The sequence below is a fragment of the Carassius auratus genome, unplaced genomic scaffold (assembly GCF_003368295.1).
Source record: "Carassius auratus strain Wakin unplaced genomic scaffold, ASM336829v1 scaf_tig00005520, whole genome shotgun sequence".
Lineage (NCBI taxonomy): Eukaryota > Metazoa > Chordata > Actinopteri > Cypriniformes > Cyprinidae > Carassius > Carassius auratus.
In genome coordinates, this window is record NW_020523675.1 from 81,425 (window position 1) to 101,518 (window position 20,094).

At 37.7% G+C, this 20,094-nt stretch overlaps 1 protein-coding gene across 1 annotated transcript in view; it reads left to right on the forward strand.

Annotated features, from left to right (window-relative positions):
* LOC113070973 (adhesion G protein-coupled receptor B2) overlaps positions 1 to 20,094 on the forward strand; it is a gene marked incomplete at its 3' end in the record, with an annotated part of 106,893 nt that overhangs the window by 77,291 nt on the left and 9,508 nt on the right. Inside the window, exons 13-20 of the mRNA XM_026244327.1 lie at positions 444 to 542; positions 3,218 to 3,389; positions 6,955 to 7,047; positions 9,663 to 9,702; positions 9,878 to 9,892; positions 11,246 to 11,991; positions 15,762 to 15,797; positions 17,890 to 18,003. Of these exons, the coding sequence (XP_026100112.1) occupies positions 444 to 542; positions 3,218 to 3,389; positions 6,955 to 7,047; positions 9,663 to 9,702; positions 9,878 to 9,892; positions 11,246 to 11,991; positions 15,762 to 15,797; positions 17,890 to 18,003 (1,315 nt within the window). The remainder of the gene's footprint in view (positions 1 to 443; positions 543 to 3,217; positions 3,390 to 6,954; positions 7,048 to 9,662; positions 9,703 to 9,877; positions 9,893 to 11,245; positions 11,992 to 15,761; positions 15,798 to 17,889; positions 18,004 to 20,094) is intronic.

Consider the following 20,094-nt stretch of genomic DNA (forward strand, 5'->3'; position numbering starts at 1 on the left):
TTTCTCATTTTCCTGCCATCATCGCCTGTTTCTCTCTCTCACACACACAGACACACGCAAGCTACTTTCACACTGTGACATTCATTACAGATCTCGCTCTGTCATTGCTGTTGTTCATTGCTTGATGCTGTTTTCTTGGCATTACATTAATTTTGTCTTTCTCTTTCTTTTTTCTCAATATTTTGTGTTCCCTTTCCTAATGTGTGTCTGTTGACGTCATTTTCCAAATATTCCATTTGTAATTCCCCTCCATTCTACATTCAAACCTTTTACCTTTTGTGATGTTTGTGTGTATTGGCATGAATGTGTGTACGGATGGATATTTATGAGTGTGTTTTTTTTTTTTTTTTATTGTTATATTCCTCCCTACCTCGTTGCTTTGTGTCACTTACATTTCTTTCCTGTATGAACATATGTGTGCGTGTGTGTGTTGGGTCCTGAAGTCCGCCGTTGGAAGCGCGTAGCAGGCTGCTCCTGAAATGCTCCAAGTGCGGTGTGATCTCCAGCACCGCCCTGTCCAGCTCTACAGCCAGCAGCGCCATGTTAGTCTCATTCCATATTCTCTCTTTGTCTTTTCTTTCTCACTGTATCTTCTCTCTCTCTCTCTCTCTCTCTCTCTAGAGCTCAACATTGACAGTAAGAAACAGAAACTTTTCAAATAGTCACCCTCCTGTCTGCATCACTACATCATTTTCTTAAATCTCTGCTGAAAAAATTCCCTTTATGGCAGTACGATATTGCAAATCATTGAATAGACATTATAAAACTAGCTTTAGAAGTCGATAGAATGTTTATTTGTCCGACAGAAGCCTACGGGAACCACAATTCAGTGCAATATATTTAGCAGTCCAGTTATAAAAGTGTCTAAGGCAGACTTAATGGCCTTTCACACAGAACACATTTTGCTTTGAAAAATGCAAGATGTGGGTGGTGGAAGGTAACTGTAACTTTTTTTTACTTTAGCTTGAGCAGTTTTAGGGCACAGCGTCACACACAAGACACAGAAAATGATGTAAAGCATAGTGATCAATGATGTCAGTTAAGTGGAATAGAAAAATCTGTTCTGTGTGAACCTGCCATTATGGGTCATTCATTCAGTGCTTGTTTTGTTTTATTTACACGTGCCAATGGATATATTTTCACTGTAAAAAAAAAAAAAAATGATATATATATATATTTTTTTTTATATTAAGACTCTTGTTTTTTTATTCTCTCTCTCTCTCTCTCTCTCTCTCTCTCTCAGCAAGACAAAACACACTTACTAAAAGACTTAATATATTTGTGTTATAAATTAAGTCAATCTTATTTCAATGATTTTAACTTGAAAATAAGACAACATTTTTGCAGGACCTTTTTTTTTTGGCAATGTCTGGCTCTCACGCCCTGCTGAATAGCTGTTGTACATCTACCAAATTTCCCTAATAATAATACATTATTAAATATGATTTTCAAAAAGATATATTATTTAATAAAAGTCATATAATTGTATTACTTATACAATTACCTTTTTATTATTATTAAACTAAATGGATGCGTTAAATTGACAGCCATACTGAAAACACAAATACATGCATACAAACACAGACATGGAGGATTGTGCTCTTTGAAGAGGTAAAGAACCAGAGTGTGGATCATAATGTGAGCCATCTCTGATTCTTTTGGCTTTGGATAAATTGGACTCGTCTCTGCTGTTTGCTGGAGGGAGTCATGTTATTGAAATGATAATGAAATGAATGATATCGCTTCTCGGTTCTTCTTTCTCTTTGTCATTTTTTTTTTTGTTCCTCATCCCATCCTTGCTGTCTGCTTTTTCTGTCTCTGCTATCCGAGAATAAATATGAGTATGTGATGCCATAATACAACTTCCATTCATAGAAATTAATGAAGAGGACTTCCTAAAGGAAGTTTGTGAGGACCATGTTCACATCACCTCATTTTATTCAATATCAGCGTTCCTGCTCCATGCTTTCTCTCCACAGTTAGTTGGGGGAGGACATTACATTTGAGTCATGCTGTTTTACATCAACCAACTTAAACGTGTCTTTCTTTTTCTGCTTTGTTATTATTTGAGCATGAAACAAAATCTCTTCCTCTGTGTCTTTGCTAATGTCCGTCCCATTGCAATCATATGCAGGAGACTGAGTCAGTGCAGCGTGAAGATGGTAAATTGATGCCCAGCTGTGGTGAGCCCTTGCTTGGCTGAGCTCAGGCGTACAGTCCTTACTGACACCTGATATTTATCTAAATAGGCTCTGCATAGTGCAGAACCAAAACACTCCAGTAGAATTAGCAACATGTTGGAAATTCATCAGGGTATGTTAGCATAAGCACTCAGTGTTATGAACAGCAATTATTTGCCTGTTTTGCAAACAAACTCAGAGCGTGTCATAACTGGATTTACCCTGTGCACCTTTTCATTGAATTATTAATTATTATTATAATAAATTATAATTATGATTATTATTATTATTGGTGGTAGTAGTAGTCTTTGCATGATCATATACCCTTATGAAAATGGACCATGGTTACTATAGTTTTCTACCAAATGAAATAAGCAAATTGTAAGAATAAAATAAATGAGTACAAGAAATGAAACTTGGAAATCTGCTACATGTGGCAGAATCTTAAAATGCAATATGATTTAAAAATGCTTTTAAAAGTGCAAATGTTATAATATACTATTACTAGAATTTAAAACTTTAACAAAATAAATTATTGTTGAATTTTATAATAATATAATAATAATATAATAATAATAATAATAATAATAATAATAATATTTTTTTTTGTTTGTTTGTTTTTCTAGGATGCATTTAATTCATAAGTTCTTGTGAACATTCTATTTGAAAATAAATAAATAAATTAATTAATTAAAAAGCAAAATCTGGCTACATATGAAACTTTGGTAGCCGTGATACGTGAATTATGCTCTCTCAATACTCTGTATGTTGCATATATACAATGTAGCAATAACTAGTTCAGAGATATCAGGTTTCTAATTATTACCCATAACTACTCATTACGTATAAATTCACGCTGTATTGACACTCAGTTAAATTCATGTAGTACAGAGCTGGTTTCTAAATCTCATCAACACCATCATAGCTTGACTCTAATCGTGCTAATATCTTGATGGCTAATGATTCCAGGTGCAGTGATGTCACCACCTTGCTGCATGGAGGATGAACTGCATGTTGCTCTGTACTCTCTTGCACAGGGCCTCGTTATGGAGCTCTTGTGTGGTTCTCCCTCTGTTGGCACTCACATGGATGTCAGCTGTGCTGGCCATCACAGACCGCCGATCAACCCTCTTCCAGGTGCTCTTTGCGGTCTTTGATTCAGTCCAGGGATTTGTCATCATCACCGTGCACTGTGCCATGCGCCGAGAGGTCAGTGGGTTACATTTATGATTCAACCAGCAATGATTAATTATCTGTGTAGAAATTATTAGAAAAGTCACAATTATGAATCATGAAGTGAATAATCAGTCAAAGTGTTTTTTCCTGGATCAGAAATGGTTTTCATTGGGTATATAAACATATAATATATGTATATAATATTATATGTATATTATATGTAGAATTCTAAAGTGTGTGTGTGTGTGTGTGTGTGTGCGTGTGCGTGTGTGTGTGAGTGTGTGTGTGTGTGCATACTGTACATATGCTACTTTCATTCACATTTAGAGATCCCTGGCCTCCAGCCTCAAAGAGTTTGAAAAACCCTGGCTTAGATAACCTCAGTCTCCATCACACTGTTATGTGTGTGTGATTGGTCATAATAATATAGGAAATAAAAGTTCCACTGTTATACTGCCAGTCTTAGAGGACAGTCAGAGGAGTATTTAAATGGAGATTGGAGGAGGAATTTTATTTGAGTCCATTATTTTAAGGCCCACTTAGGAATAAAACTTACCTTGGACAGCTGAGGCAGTAAGTTTTTTTTTTTTTTTTAATGGCATGCACTGCTTTCATGTAATAATGGGTTGGTCTGACCGGCCATAAATAAATCAACTAATGGATCAAACTATAGTCACATTGTAGTGGGTCTGTAGCCAAGATGTGACAGTTTAAACTCTCCAGCTTGTACTGTGGCAACTTGGCCGACTTTCACGTATCGGGTAAATCAAAATATGCTCCTGGAGTTTAAGGGAGGGAGAGAAAAAAATCAGTTCTAAATCGCTAAGCCATATATGTTAAATCAGTATCGCAAAACTGAAGGATTAGACTAAAATAAATCCTGGTGTGATTTTATTAAATATATGAAATTCCCTGGCAAGACTTTGATGTAATCCCTAATAGCTTTAGCAAAACAAGAGAATGGAGTGAAGTCTGTGCACCGGATCCTTGCCATAGATTCAGTTTGATGTGCAAAGTACACTTTGAGATAGCGGAACCAATAATGGAAAGGCAGCATTCATAATCAGCACAGACAAATGAGTGGGGGATGGTTTATTGGAATAGTTTGTTCCCATGCATTTATAAAGCTAGAGAGAGCCTAGAAGGCATGCCATCGGGTGTCACTCTGATACGTCTACAGCTTTGACTCAACAGACAGTCATCCATAAAAAAGCTCTGAGAATGAGACCGTCTCCTACTCCGTCTTGCGAAACAGCCTAGTGTTCCTGCACATCGTAATTTAGTTGCAGGGACGAGAGCAGACCGATTACAGATGCTGGTCTAGGCTAGTGGAAAGTGTTGAAGTATGATAACTCATGCTCAGTTGAATATAAATAGAAGGGATTTAATAAACAGTGCAGAAAGTGTGCAGTCAATAAATAAAGTGTTTCAACATCATATGCTTGATGCTATTCGGGGGACGCAAATAGATTCAAGTGTCATTTGTTCAGCACGTAACCTTTGCAAACCATTAAGGTCATGGCAGATCAACCACTTGGGATATGTACAGCATGTTGTAGAATTAACACGTCTCAAATGTGCCTCCAGTGAACACTTGTGGTGGGATTATATCTGGATCAGGTCTGAGATCAGGCAAACCAAATGTTCTTGCCTTGTGGGGGGACAAAAACCTGACCTAAACTTTCCAATGGTCCACATTTTCCAAACTAGTTTGTCAAAACACTAGCTCAATTCTTAATTCTTAATTCTGCATACTGTAGGTTAATAAGACATACAAATATATCAATGTTGAATTTATGTTTTTTGTGTGTGTTTTTTTTATGTTTTATTTAATCAATTAAGTTAATAAATTTGATCAGTGATATAACCGTTTGAATATTGACGTAAACAAAATCTTACTACTAGGGTAGTGCTCTCTAAGGCTGATGATACACTGGGCAACTTTTTGAGTAATGTTGGTTATGCTCTTTCTAATTGAGAATGCGTCTATCTGGGTACTTTAGATTGGCTGTGGGCCTGTGTCTCACGTGGTTGCCTGTTTATGGCAACATTTACCAAAGTTGCCCGGCAACATTGCTCAAAAAGTTGCCCCGTGTATCATCAGCCTAAGGGACATCTTTGTACTTTATTTACCATTAAAGTTTCATAGTAGTATCTTGAGGGTATATTTTATTTCTCAATGGTACTGATATGCACATTTTTGGAGTATACTGCCCCAGTGACAAGATGTTCTACCCCTAAAGGGTTTTTAAAAAAAAAAAATTTTTTTGAGCAGTGTCAATACAGCGTTTGAGCAATTACGTCAGAGTTCATTTCTAAGAGGTCTCTTTAATCCTGTATTTAGCTCTGTTCTCTTTTGATTGAATCACCTAAGAGGGGCCTTTGTCATGCATGCAGACAGTCTCAGTTAATCTCTTTTTTTTCTTTTTTTTTTTTGGCAACAAAAGCTCTGATCTTCCCAGTTAGGAAACACTGTGTTTTCACTTGGTTATTCTGTGGGCGTTTTGGCCATAAATCTGTATGCAAATGAATGGCTTCCTGTTGCTAAGGCTACACTGTCGTCGGGGAAACAGCCTATCACACTTTTTTTTCTGATTAAAGGGAGTGTCTTCCTCCCTATTGTTGTAGAGCCTGTACAACTGTAGTTATATAAACTCTTGCGGAAATGCATACAGGCTCACTGAAATGTTTTTCACTCAGGAATATAAACTGATATCAACATTGTATAAAATAACTATATTAAACAAATAGATTCTCCTGAGTATATAGAAGATTAGCGTCTTTAGGATATTTACTACTATCGTTAGTTTCATGTTGGCATCAACACAGGATGGTGGGAAGATATTCACACTGTCTATGCAATATTTTTAAATAATGTCTTAAGAATCACTGACAGTCTACATATTTTGAAGTGATTGAGTATAATAAAAGATAACAAAAACAACAATTCTTCCAACTTACTGAATGCCTAGAACCAAAATGACAGATATTGATAGTATAAAAAAATAAAATAACAATCACTATTTTAAGGTTTAAATACTTTTGCTAAAATGTTTTTGTCTGAATTTTAGCACACTCTTACTCTTGGTTATCTCAGATCTTTGTTTACAACATTCCAGTTTTGTTTTCTTTGCATTACGTCTGCCGGAACCTTCTTTTGCCTTGCTGTCCGACCACACTGTACATCAATTTCTTCCATTTTTCAGAAACTGAGAGAGCATGACAACCCTAACATTGTAGTGATTGACACCTGCAAAGCACAAGCTTGACGGAAAACTGTCAACTGTGGTTCCATTCATGTAGCACATACTAACCAAACTCACTTTTAAAATTCAGTTGTGACTCCTGAAATTTTAAGGGGTAGCTAATGTTATAGAATATGGTTGATTGACACTCCCTGTAATACCTGAATTGTGTATGAACACAATCAGGACTGACCACCTTACACTGATGCTGTATGCAAAGCCCTAGAGAGGTTTAAAATTATGATGTTTTCCTATTTGTTTGGTTGCCTTCTTGTTTCATATTACTATTTCATAGCTTTAAATGAATGTCTCTGTTAGTCACCCTGGCTGTATCCCTTCTCTTCCCACCTCAGGTGCAGGACGCAGTGCGCTGCAGGATGGGTGGTTGCAAAGATGACAGTGAAAACTCTCCGGACTCCTGCAAGAATGGCCAGGTGCAGATCATGGTGAATAGCATTCCATTCCATCTCGTCACACATGGGACTCTCAGAGGGTCGGAGTCACCTCTTTTAAACATTACAAAATACTTTGTTATTGTGTTTCAAATTAGATTTGTTTTTGTAAATTGAAGCTGGTGGCTTACTGTATGTGAATGGCTATTCTGGAGAAGGTTGCTGGTAAAAATTCTGGTCAGCTCTCATCTGTGTGCTTTTTCCTTTAGGAAAGCCCTTTTATAAAATTTCTAGTATTTAAATAAAAATTAAATAATCTGTGTTAAATTAGAGACTCAAAGAATTAGTTCACTCCAGAATTAAAATTACCTGATATTTTACTGTCATCCAAGATGTCCATGTCTTTCTTTCTTCAGTTAAAAAGAAACATTGCCAGGATTTTTCTCCATATAGTGGACTTCAACGGGGTCCATACTGCCGTTTCAATGCAGCTTCAAATAGCTCTACACGATCCCAGCCAAGGAATAGGGGTCTTATCTTGTGAAACGATCTGCCATTTTACAAAAACTATATATTTTTTTTTTTCAACTTCATGCAACTTCATGCACAATCATCCGACATTGTTGTTTTACCTTTTTTTTTTTTGTGAAGGGCATTTACTTTGTAAACACTAGGTCGGTACATCCACCTATATCTTGTGTGACTGTTTCAATGTGACATCGTAATGCAAGAAGTCGAGCTTGTTCAAGATGAGCATTTGTGGTCAAAAACGATGTAATGTTTTTTTTTTTTTTTAGAAAACGACAGTTCCGATCCTTAGTCCTCGACTTGGTTCTTGTAGAGCCTTTAGAAGCTGCATTGAAACTGCAATTTTGACCTTCCACTATATGGAGAAAAATCCTGAAATATTTTCCTAAAAAACTTTAATTTATTTTTGACTAGAGAAAAAAAGAACATCTTGGACGACATGGGGTGAATGAGGAAATTTTAATTCTGGAGTGAACTAATCTTTTAAAATCAGAAGCTTTTTGAATATCATTGGACATATTGAAATGTTTTTGAAAGGGCAACTAGTTATGGATATTAGATACAATTACCAGTAATCATATCCAGTAAAAAGAAAGCAATTAGGAGTGTCAGTAAAATACTTAGCACATGTAACTTTATGGGGTATTTTCCTACAGTTTTTAAGCCCTTTACCCAGTGCCTTGCAGTGATTTGTTCATCTAAAGGACTAGACTTGCATGTAACCATGGTAACTACAGCAGGAACTCTCCAAGTGTGTGTGTGTGGATCGGTTTGGATGAGAGGGATCACTGCCTTTCCAGGTCTGCTCCCCCTTTCTACTTCCTCTTTTAAACTCACCCCTCATTTTTTCTCTCTTCCTACATCTCTCTCCTTTCTGCCTCTTTGCTGGCAGAGGTGCTCGCACCAGCCCAGCGTCTACAGTCAGGAGCAGTGCGGCTCTCTCCGATATTCACCTGGGTGCTGCCAAGGCTGCCACCAAACCTGCCCCACCTCCCGTCCTCTAGCCTTGGCCAATCACAGTCATGGACATAGCCATAACCACACCCAAATTCTTCACCAGAACCACACTCAGACTCTAAACCACACCCACCTTCTCAAACACAACCATGCCCACAGCCTCGACCATAACCATGTCCATACTCTCAACCACACCCTCGACAAGAACTACAGCCACACCCTGAGCCACAACCACTTGCATACGCTTAACCACAACCATGCCCACGTTCTCCACCAGACACAGGAGCAAAACCACATCACCGTACGTCTCTGAAATGAGCTTGATTGCACATGTTTGCTTTAGAGTTAGTGCTGTCAATTTTAGAGTCGAGCTTACAGTGTAGCGTGAGCATATTAGTCAGCTAATTAGGTAATGGTTAGCTGTCAGCTTAGTGTCCATGGCTATGCGATTAAAGTTTTGAACAGTCGGCAGGTCTCTTTTACTTCTAACTTTAACATGCAGGTTAACACATACTGTACATACAAGTTGGCTCTTGCTAGGGCATGCTTAAATTGTTCTACAGTGTAATGCCCCTGACTAAAGTTTTTTTTGTTTTTTGTTTTTTTTTTTTTACTCCTTGAGAATCAGTTGCAGCAATTGCTAATTCTGGCATTCCAATGAGGGGCTGGAGTTAAAAAGAACTGGCCCTGGGACAAGACATTTTTGGTTTACCCTGAGGGATGAAGTCAGTTTTGTGTCCATTGTAATTGTATCTTTTTTTAAGAGTGCTCCTTTTTTCACAAAAATAATATCTGTTTTGTTTGTGTGGAAAGTCAAGCCCGTGTCATACAGCGGTATGCTAATTTATGTTCACTTTGGCTCATTGTAATTTGTGCTGGCGCTAAAGGATCTGCTATTTATTGTAGAGGTGTTGCAGATGTGTTGCATTACACTAGTACTTCGTCAAAACAAATGCTAAAATGAAACTAAGTTTTTTATTGTTTGTTTGTTTTTTGATGGACTCTTTAACCACCACATACTGCCTGTAACAGCACTTAGCTCCACCCTTCATCATACATAAGTTGTATGACCCAAATGGAAACTATCAAGAATTGGTCTCTATATATTAAGTTCACTTGTGCACAACATGTCATTTGTAACAAACTGAAGCCATCTCTTCTCTGTCCTTCATTCACCTATACAGACGGACTTTGAGAAAGATGTGGATTTGGCGTGTCAAACAGGTAAGTACTTCTGGGACCTCCATTTTCCCTTCCACTACCGCTCTTTGCTTTCTCATTCTTGTGCTTTACTTGCCATGTTTTTCAATTATTTGCCTTGGTTCTAATGCAGTTTGTTTAGTACAACTTGTTTATGTAAAGTTAAACTTGCACATTATTGCCTCCCCCTCACTTGCAGAAAGAGGACACCCATGTAAGTCTCACTCTGAAGTTAGAAAATTCCTGTTTGTGTGTCATTTGTATAAGATTATACTATTTAGTTGTTTTGTATAAACTGACATACGAAATGTGCATGTTCACTCTTTGATTGTCATATTCTTATTCTTTGCCATATCAGGGCCCTAATTTTAACTTGGAATATTCAGTTCCAAGAACTGTAATTGTCTGGTTTAGTTTTAACTAGGGCTGTCAGTCGATTCAAATGTTTAATCTAATTAATTATATGATGTGTCGATTAATTAATCAAACTAATCACAAATTAAATTTGGCTGTGAAAATACCCACAAAAGATCATTTAATTTAAATCTATTATTGTGTTAAATGAGAAAGTATCAAGTAGACATTACAAAGAGTAGCTTTAGAAATAAATATTTTTAATTCTAAACCAGCTAAATAGTGTTTCTAGTTTCACCTCATCAAGAAAAAGTCTGTGCTGCAATGTTGCATGTCAGTTTCTTTGAAGTCCATACTTATCTTGGTCTGTAACCTCAACAGTGTAGGAGTAGAAACAAATATGTTGATCAGTTTTGTCGAATAGAAACTACCATTGCTGTAATCTTTACTTTATAAAATTCCAAAGAAAAAATCAAGAAAAGTTATATACTTTTTTTATTTTAAATGTACTTCTTATTCCTATTTTCCTTTTACCTTTTGGAATGAGTTGTTGGCTGTTAAATGTGACCTTATTAATGATGTATGAAACGGTAAGCCATAACGGCTGTTTTTTTTTTTTTTTTTTCTTAGAAGAGCTTATTTATGCATGGCTTTTTACTTTCTAACCCTACCTTATTCAAGTTAACTCCTAGTTTAACACTTCTGAGGCACCAACATTGGCAAACATCCAACTTATGCATGTCAAGACTCCTGGATGCTATTTCACCTTTATGAAAATGTTTGTCCTATCCTGCCCTTCACTCCCTTACCTTTTACGTGCTCTTTGACCTCTGCACTGTCATACTCCATTTCCATGCACTGTAACTGAGCTCATTTTCTTTTGTCTTTTTTTCACCATCATTTCCTCTACCAATTACATTATCTCCGCACCCACTCAAATCAATTTTGCTTACTCTGTCACTGCTTCAACCTCTGTCAAAAACATCTGTGCTCTATACCTTTGGGAACTGCTGTGTAACCATCTTCCATCCAACCCTTTTCCTTTTCTGTCATGTGTTGTTTTGCCATCCAACTTTGTTATAATTGGTTTCTCTCTCTGCTCTTTGCCACTCCGTACATCTGTGTGATCTTGTGCACTCGTCCTCTGCTTCCTTCTCTTTCTTCCTCCCCACTTCTGTCTATCTGTTCTCTTTCTCTCTCCTTCCAACCTCAGTCATCTTTAAGGAGGTAAACACCTGTAACCCCGCTACCATAACTGGCACTCTATCCCGCATCTCCCTGGATGACGAAGATGACCCCAAGTTGGCGGCTCATCAGGAAGGTATGAATTTTAGCAGCCTGCCTGGGAACATTGCACCCCCTAACCTCCTGGTGCAGGTACCTCCTTTGGTTCCCCTGAATGAACTAAGTGAGCAGCCACTAAAGAAGGAGGTCAATGTTGAGCAACAAGGTCAGCATCAACAATCTGGACCCATCTACCTGTGCACCGAGAGTGGGCTGGGTTGGGCCCGACCAAATCCATCTTCCACCCAGGATTCAGCTGGTGGTGGAGGGGGGGAAGGGGACTACATGGTGTTGCCTTGTCGGACAGTCAGTCTCAAGCCCCCTCCTCCAGCCCAGGATGAGGGGAAGCCCCTGAACATTACAGTAGATGAGCCTCCTTTTCCTCCACCCCCTTCACCATTGACTCTGCATCCAGCAGAAAGTGAGGCATACCCAGCAGACTTTGCAGCTGTGGACCACATCAGCATGAACTTAAACCGCTCATACAGCACACTAAAACAGTTGCCGGTCCACACTGGGCACACGCACTCCCACACCAACACCCGCACCCTACAGGTCAAGCAGAATCATCCCTCTGTCCGGCAGATCCTCACCTCTCGAAAAGTGGAGCGCACCAGAACCCTTCCCCGCAACCTGGGCAGCACCAACACCAGCCACTCGGCTGGATCTTTGGAAGTAAGTAGGGGTTAAAGAAGGGGTACATTCTTTCACAATTTGCAACCATCACCACCAAATGACCTATGGTATTTCGGAAAACTACCTGCGGTTTGCAGTTTTGGTGTACAACATAGGAGCACAATAGTGTTGTAATATCTTAGCATTCTCACCAAGAAAAAGGGAACTGGGGACCACATAGCACAAATAATATTTATTATGGGAAAATGTAAGTTATATCTGCATAACACATCACCAATATGAAACCAAACATGAATGCAGTGATTGCAAACACGTCAACCCAAGACACAAAAACTGTACATTCTTGCCTAAGAACAGACAAATTCTCACTAGTTCTCTCAAAATTGAAAATTGTACATGTCATTCCCAACATGAAACACAAAAGAGGATATTTTGAAGGGTTTTATATATATATATATATATATATATATATATATATAAAGGCAGTGGGGTCCAAAACAACACTGCACCCCGTTTGCTTTCCAAAATATTCTATTTTGTGTTCATCAGAAGAACATTAAGTTAGGTTTGAAATGACATGAGGGTGAATACTTTTAAGGTATTCTAACAAGAGAGCAATACCAAGGCTGAATTATTTTATTAGTAATGTCTCCTTTCATTTCGTGGCTGGATGATGCCACATCATCTGTAGTCCCTGAGACACCATGCTGATCATCTTGCAACTCTCATCAGTCCGTCACAGGAATGCATTCAGGTGTGCCTTCTATACCCAGAGTCCCCTGTCAACATGATGTTACACAACTTAGTGACTGCATAGGTGTGTGTGCCGTGTGTGTGCAGATGCTCTTCTCTCGATAATTACACTACAGCCCCACAAGGAGAAACAGCAGATGGTGAGAGAGAAACAGCCAGATGAAGTGCCTGAGAGCCTGCACTCCTTCATTAACGGACACAAAACCTTCCCTCTCTGTCTCCTACACATAGTTCTTGGGGCTGGGGCATGAGTTTCTAACTGAAGTCAGTTGTCAAACTTAAAGTCAATATAAAATGTATAAGCCGTATATTTTTCTTTAAAAAAATACTGTTCTTCATCAAAATGTAAAAATAATAATGAAAATTTTTAAATAAATATATATATATAAAATATAATAATAAATATATATATATATATATATATATATATATATATATATATATATATATTAGGGGTGTAACGGTTCACAAAATTCACGGTTCGGTTCGATACGATACACTGATGTCACGGTTCGGTTCGGTTCGGTTCGGTACGTTTTAGATACAGCAAAATGCAAAAACATCTCAACTTTTCAGAATGCCGCAAGCGCACCGCGGGTCATGTGACAAGAACTAACCAATCAGCTTCATCCTTTCCCATAACAACGTTGAAAACTCAGCCAAGATGAAGGAACAGCTGATCATAGTTGTATATGGATTGCAATTTTGAAATAAATTTAGTAGCAGAGCTACTGCAAGCGATTTTTAGAGCTGCAAATCCATTTATCCTTCGCTGAAATTTCCGCGTCTCATGGAGAGAGCACGTCATTGTTGCTTAGCAAAGACAGACGCCTCATGAGCGCTTCTGCCCGAGCGCTTTGGAAAGGAGGAGAAAGACGTGCTTAGCGTTTTCCATGCGTTTTTAGGAGCGATATGTGAACGGACCCTAAGGCGCTCGCTCACTCAGCACGCGCTGAAGGCTCATTGCAAAATGTCTAATGCATTTAACAGACCAGAAATATAAGATCCTAAAATAACCAACAGGTCTGGTGTTTGGGTGCACTTTGGATTCCCTGTAAGCTATAATACTGGTGTCTAAATGCTGCAGGCATAGTTTGTTGCGTGCATGTTTCTCCTTTTTTTCGTCTTTTCCCAGATACTGACACAATAAGGTGATGTCGGCGTAAATGAGTTGACATGTTTCAAGTATTCACGCTGGTGTTTTTTTAAAGCAATGAAGCAACCGCGCGAAGCCCTCACTATATAGGATTTTAGAAAGAATGCAGAGCACTAGTGTAGTGTGCAAACTTACCACAGTGTGGATTTCAGAAAGTGTGCAAAGACTTCACGTGCACACTTACCATAACATGGATTTACAAATAATGTTCTAAGGAGGGGCTCTCATGTCACTCTGATCGAGCAGCTCATAGATGGAATCATGCATCTCAAACAATATGTTTGAGAGTCATCTTCTTTTTCTAGTCTGTTAAACGCATTGGCCATTTTGCAACGAGCCTTCAGCGCGTACTGAGTGAGCGAGCGCCTGACTGAGTCATAACATAACATAAACATAAGTTGGTGTTTTTTTCTTCTTCGGGAGTGTCAGGGGCGTTGCCTGTTACGTCGTTTGGGTTATTGGGCTACCTTGTTGAACGCATATCATTATATTTCTCTTTTTTTTTTTCCAAATATAATTAATTAGTCCAACGAACCGTTCGGTATGCATAATGCGTACCGCGTACCGAACCGAAAGCGTCGTACCGAACGGTTCAATACGAATACGCGTATCGTTACACCCCTAATATATATATATATATATATATATATATATATATATATATATATATATATATATATATATAATTTTTTTTTTTTTTTTTTTTTTTTTTTTTTAAGCTTGGTTTTAGAAGTTCAAACCAAATATTTAAAATGTCAATATTTTATTATTATTATTATTATTATTATTATTATTATTATTATTATTATTATTATTATTATTATTGGTTAATTAATATATTAATTTTGTGTTGACTTTAAGAAGTTACCACCTATAAAATACACTAATTTTTTCTCATATATTCTCTATCTCTTGTCTCACACACTTACTCATAAGTGCCTCTACACCTAAAATGCAGCTGCAGGTTGTCAGAGTTTATACCAGTTTGTATATTACTTTCATATCAATCATTAAGCTGGAAAGGCTGCATTTTGCCAGTTTTCAAACTTCACTTTTCTTCTAAAGAACTCACTGACAGGCCTTGTAAGGTTGGACCACTCAGGCAAAGGAACCTAGGTATTGATATTGTATTGGGCTTGAACATTGGTGGGGTCTGTAGTGCTTTGGCTTCCGATTCACTTAACTCACCCAGTGACACCTGAAGTAACTTTGTCAACTAACATCTCACACTTTCAACGAAGTACACAATACCTCCCTTTGTGAATGGCATAGTAGCATATACCCAGGTCTTGACTGGTTTGTGTTCAATGAGTTTGAGCTTGTGACAAATTGCCTCACATTGTGTACAGGCAGTATTGGTTAACTGTATTTATATCTCTTATATGACATCTAAAGCCTCAATTATGACCATAATATATGCACCGAATTGCCTATATGCCACTTAATGGACACTAAATATAATACAAAGCAACAATGATGCCAATTTAAGAGCCGTTCAATTTTAAATGCAAATAGTCTACTAATGAAAACTTCAGCTGGTAGGTCATTAGTGTGCTTGGAAAAGGTAGCCAAGTAATTCCCATTACAGTATCTTGTTTCTCCCAGAACTTTTTTTTTTTTTTTTCATTCACATTTGTATTTATGCACTTCTGTTATGCTGTAAGATGCCCGCCATACACCCGCTTGTTAAAGTCAAATGCATCTTTCCTTGGTTTTATAGTGAAGTTCAGTTTGAAGCCAAATTTTAAAACACCCATCGCAAAAGCACAATTCAGTCATCTGAGGGGAATTAAATGCTAACTGCACCTACATGAGACAAATGCTTCATGGGCGCCAGTTTACTCAGGTGCTGAAAGATGTGCAGTTGTGATTGATGGTGTCTTCTCTCCCCCTCCCCCAGAGGAAAAGAGTACGGTACTCTGAGCTGGACTTTGAGGTAAGACCTTGTCCCCATCTGTCCTTAGACTGGTGTATGTGCTTCTGTCCAACATTATTTTTCAGTGGACTCGTACAGGAGCCAATGGTAGTTGCCACTCTGGTGCTTGTTTCCCCCCATCATGCATTAAGTATTAGCAACAGTCCTATCCATGGCAGAACTGCTTAGTGTTTCACATGCCTTGATTTGTAAGCAATGCTTTTTCAGCATAGTTTAAAAACAGGGTTACCACATATCACACTTTGAAATATATATGATAAAATATAAAATATATTAACTTTATAATAGAGTGTCTATGTACATATAGTTCTGCTCATAAGTTTAAAGAATATGGCAGAATATGAAAGAAGGTAATATTTTTAACAAAACACAAGTGGTGTTATTTATTCAACACTGTCCTGAACAAGCTGTTTTACATAAAAGAAGTTCACATATAATCCACAAGACATAATAACTGATATGATATTTCTACAAATGAATTTCAACCATTTACATACCCTTACTACTACTGAATTGTTACCTAAAAGATCAACAGTTGAGTTACTGGTTTGTCTTCAACCAGTTCTGGAGCAGCACTGTCCTGCAGAGTTTAGCTCTAACACACCTGCATGCTGTTTCTAGTACAGAAGTAGCCAGACTTGGTCCTGGAGGGCTGCTGGACTGCATAGTTTGACTCCAACCCCAATTAAACACACTTGAACCAGCTAACTAAGCTTTTATTAAGCACACTAGAAACGTCACGGCATATTATGCTTATATACAGAATTGTTATATACAGAAGGATCAAGGCTGCAGAAACACTGAACCAGTGTAGAGCTCTGTAAGTGTTGAGTGAGTGGCATTATTGTGTATGAAAGAGAAAGATGGCATAATGTGACGAGTAGAGACTGCACGTGTATGACTGAGGCAGCCTGGAGAGCACCTCCATGGAATGATCAACTGCCAGGATCCAGCAAATCTCCAGTCTAAAACATCCCAATCCATTTTCTTCAGAACACACTTGTGTGCTTTTAAACCAACTGTTCTTCAATTATGTTTGAAAGCTTAAGTTAAGTTATGACTGGATATTTGCTCTCCAGAATGGAGGCTTCTTCTCAAACAGAGGTATGTCTTGTTACTAACGCATTTAAATGCTTTTAGAGCTTCATAACCTTTTCCATCCGAGTCAGTGCTGCATGAGATCTCCCTCCTGTCCAAATAAAAAAATCTGAGGTTGACGGTTGACTAAAGTAATTTTTCATGATTTTTTTTTTTTGCTGCTACCAAGGATTCATTTAGAAAAAGTGAATTAAGTGAAATATAGCTAATAAATACATAATAATGTGTAGTGCATTTAGTTTTAATGCATTAAATTTCTCTTGAAAACAAAAGCTAAATACTATTTGACTAAAATGTTTATTGCTCTGGTAAAGTCTAGAGGTTAGTCAATCTCCCAGCCTGGTTAATATTATCTGTTTGCTGGTTTGGCATTTGGCACTTGTTTGCTGGTCAGATTGTATTGGTTCCAACACTCATATTTCAACAAGTTTTAGAATTCAGACTGAGCAAATTAAGTTAAATGGGTGAATGTGCATAATTAAAATGCCATAAAATATATACTTGCATAAATGTATATATTTAACTTTGGTTGCCTTAAAAAATATTAGAATTGTTCTATAAACATTTGTAGAAAGCCAAATAAAACCCCAAATTCCATTATTTCTGAGAAATCAACCCTAGTACGTGGATGCTTACATCCGCAGTTATGAGCTCCATTTCAGCTCTGCATGAACACCAGCTGTGACTACAAAACAGCCCAGCCAGCTTCCAACCACCTCCAATTAAGTCTGAGAATTAGTGGAAGTGTCTGTCAGTAAGAAAGACAATGACAGAGAGCTTTAACATTGTTTAATATCCATCAGAACCAATTCGTTTACTAATTACTCCTCAATCAGTGCACCACCCTTCAAGAGGTTGAGTGTTTATAGTTATCCTAGTTTTGCGGTTTAACACCGGTAGCCGTTGACCCAGCTCCTCCCTGGCCTGTCCCTTCTTATTTTTGCTTTTGTTTCTTTTTTTGTTTTTTTTGTTTTTTGTTTCCCATTCCTTACAGAAAGTGATGCACACTCGCAAAAGACACTCAGAGCTCTACCATGAACTCAACCACTCCACCAAGTTCCATACCATAGACAGGTATAACAGGGACCCTGCCATGTCCTCCTTCAAGGTAAGACCCCTTTAACCTGCAAACCCACACTGTGGTACCCATCCCTGACATGCTCAAATCGTGCACCACCCTTAGCCACAATTTAAGTGAAATAATCTTTTCCTGTGTTTTCTAAAAATCCTGCATAATTGCGTCATAAAGTCTGTAACTCGTGCAATGCTGGAGGAGTTTTAAAGCAATAGTAACTGGATCACTAATTGATTACTTGAATTACTGATAATAGTTACATAAATCATTTGTTACCACAGGAAACATCTTGTTTGAATGGTGTATTAATGTATTTAATTCATTTTAACTTAAGCTTTAAAATTGCAGTGATTGAAATGTATTAACATTTTGATATTAAAGGGGGGGGGGGGGGGGGGTGAAATGCTTGTTTTCACTCAATATCCTGTTAATCTTGAGTACCTATAGAGTAGTACTGCATCCTTCATAACTCCAAAAAGTCTTTAGTTTTATTATATTCATAAGAGAAAGATAGTCTGTACCGATTTTTCCCGGAAAAAAACACGACCGGCTGGAGGCGTGACGTGTGGGCGGAGCTAAAGAATCACAAGCGCGAATAGGCTTTTGCGTTGAGAGCTGGAAGATGTGACATTACCGTGAGGAAAAAAAAACATCCAAAACAAACCATGGCTAACAGTCAGATTCAGCATATATTTATGCAGAATCAGATCCAGAGGCTGAAATTTAACAAGAGCAGCATCAGCAACAACGTCTTTATGTGGTATGTACTGAAACTGTATATATTTGCTTAGCGGTTTTGGAAAGTTCCACTTTGTCGTCTTTTTTTTTTTTTTTTTTTTTTTAAGCTGTACATGTGGAAAGTGCAGTTTGATGACAACATCGCATGTTGTTTACTTGATGTGCTTATGCGCCGATAGCTGAGTTAACAACACAGAGATATTTGAAGCAGTTTTACTCACCGCATGCGGTTCCAACACACGATCGTGACCCTTTTTCGTTGTGACTGCATTATCCTTAAGAAATAAACAATGTGCAAATCCGGCGTCAAACTGGGCCTTGTTTGTAAAACAAGCATCTTCGAAATGTAGGGGATCAAACACAAACACTTGCACAACTCCGTTGATCCTCTGTAAAAATAAACTCTATCCACTGGTCCCTTGATGCTGTTTCTCTTTTGGTAATCTGTGCAGGGTTGTCTTGCCCTGGCAACCAAAAACATACTCCTTTTGTGACATTTTGCGACGCTCTCGCTCTGATCAGTGAATGCCTGTTGTGCTCTCAGTGCTCTGCTATACAGGAGTGCATGCTCTTCCGGCAGACGTGCCCTTAGGACCCATATAAGGAAATTCCGCTCCATCTAACGTCACACAGAGCCATACTCAAAAAAAAACTTTCCGAAACTTGTGACAAACCGGAAAGAGTATTTTTGGAACAGAAATACTCCTTCAAACGTACAACTTAATTTTTGAAACTTTGTCCATGTTTAGCATGGGAATCCAACTCTTTAACAGTGTAAAAAACTCAGTATGCATGAAATAGCATTTCACCCCCCCTTTAAATATGATGTAAATGCATATGTTAGCCTAAACGAAAAATCAATACACCTTTTTGTCATCATTTATTCACACTCATGTTGTTTAAAACCTGTAGGACTTTGGTATAAGGAAAAAAACAAAAGAAAGAAAATCATGCTTGTTTGGAATGACATGATGGTGAATAAATGATAACAGAAATTTCATTTTCGGGTGAGCTATCCCTTTGATAGTAAAAAAAAAAAAAAAAAAACACGGGAAGTGACCATTCTGTATTTTGGTACTTACATTAAATATATATATATATATATATATATATATATATATATATATATATATATATATATATATATATATATATACATTGAAATGCACCTGGTGTTTGGAAAACTCATCTTTATCAGTGCTTTCCATTTCTCCAAGACGTGTTTTGTAAGCTAATTAGTACAGTATTAATAGTTGGACCATATTTAGTCTCCTTCCATTAAACTTCTCAAAGTACACCTGCCTACATCAGTGCTGTCTCCTATATGCTTTCCTTGGAAATAGCTGACTCTTCATCTTTGCATTAGCTAGAATGCTGAATCTTTAA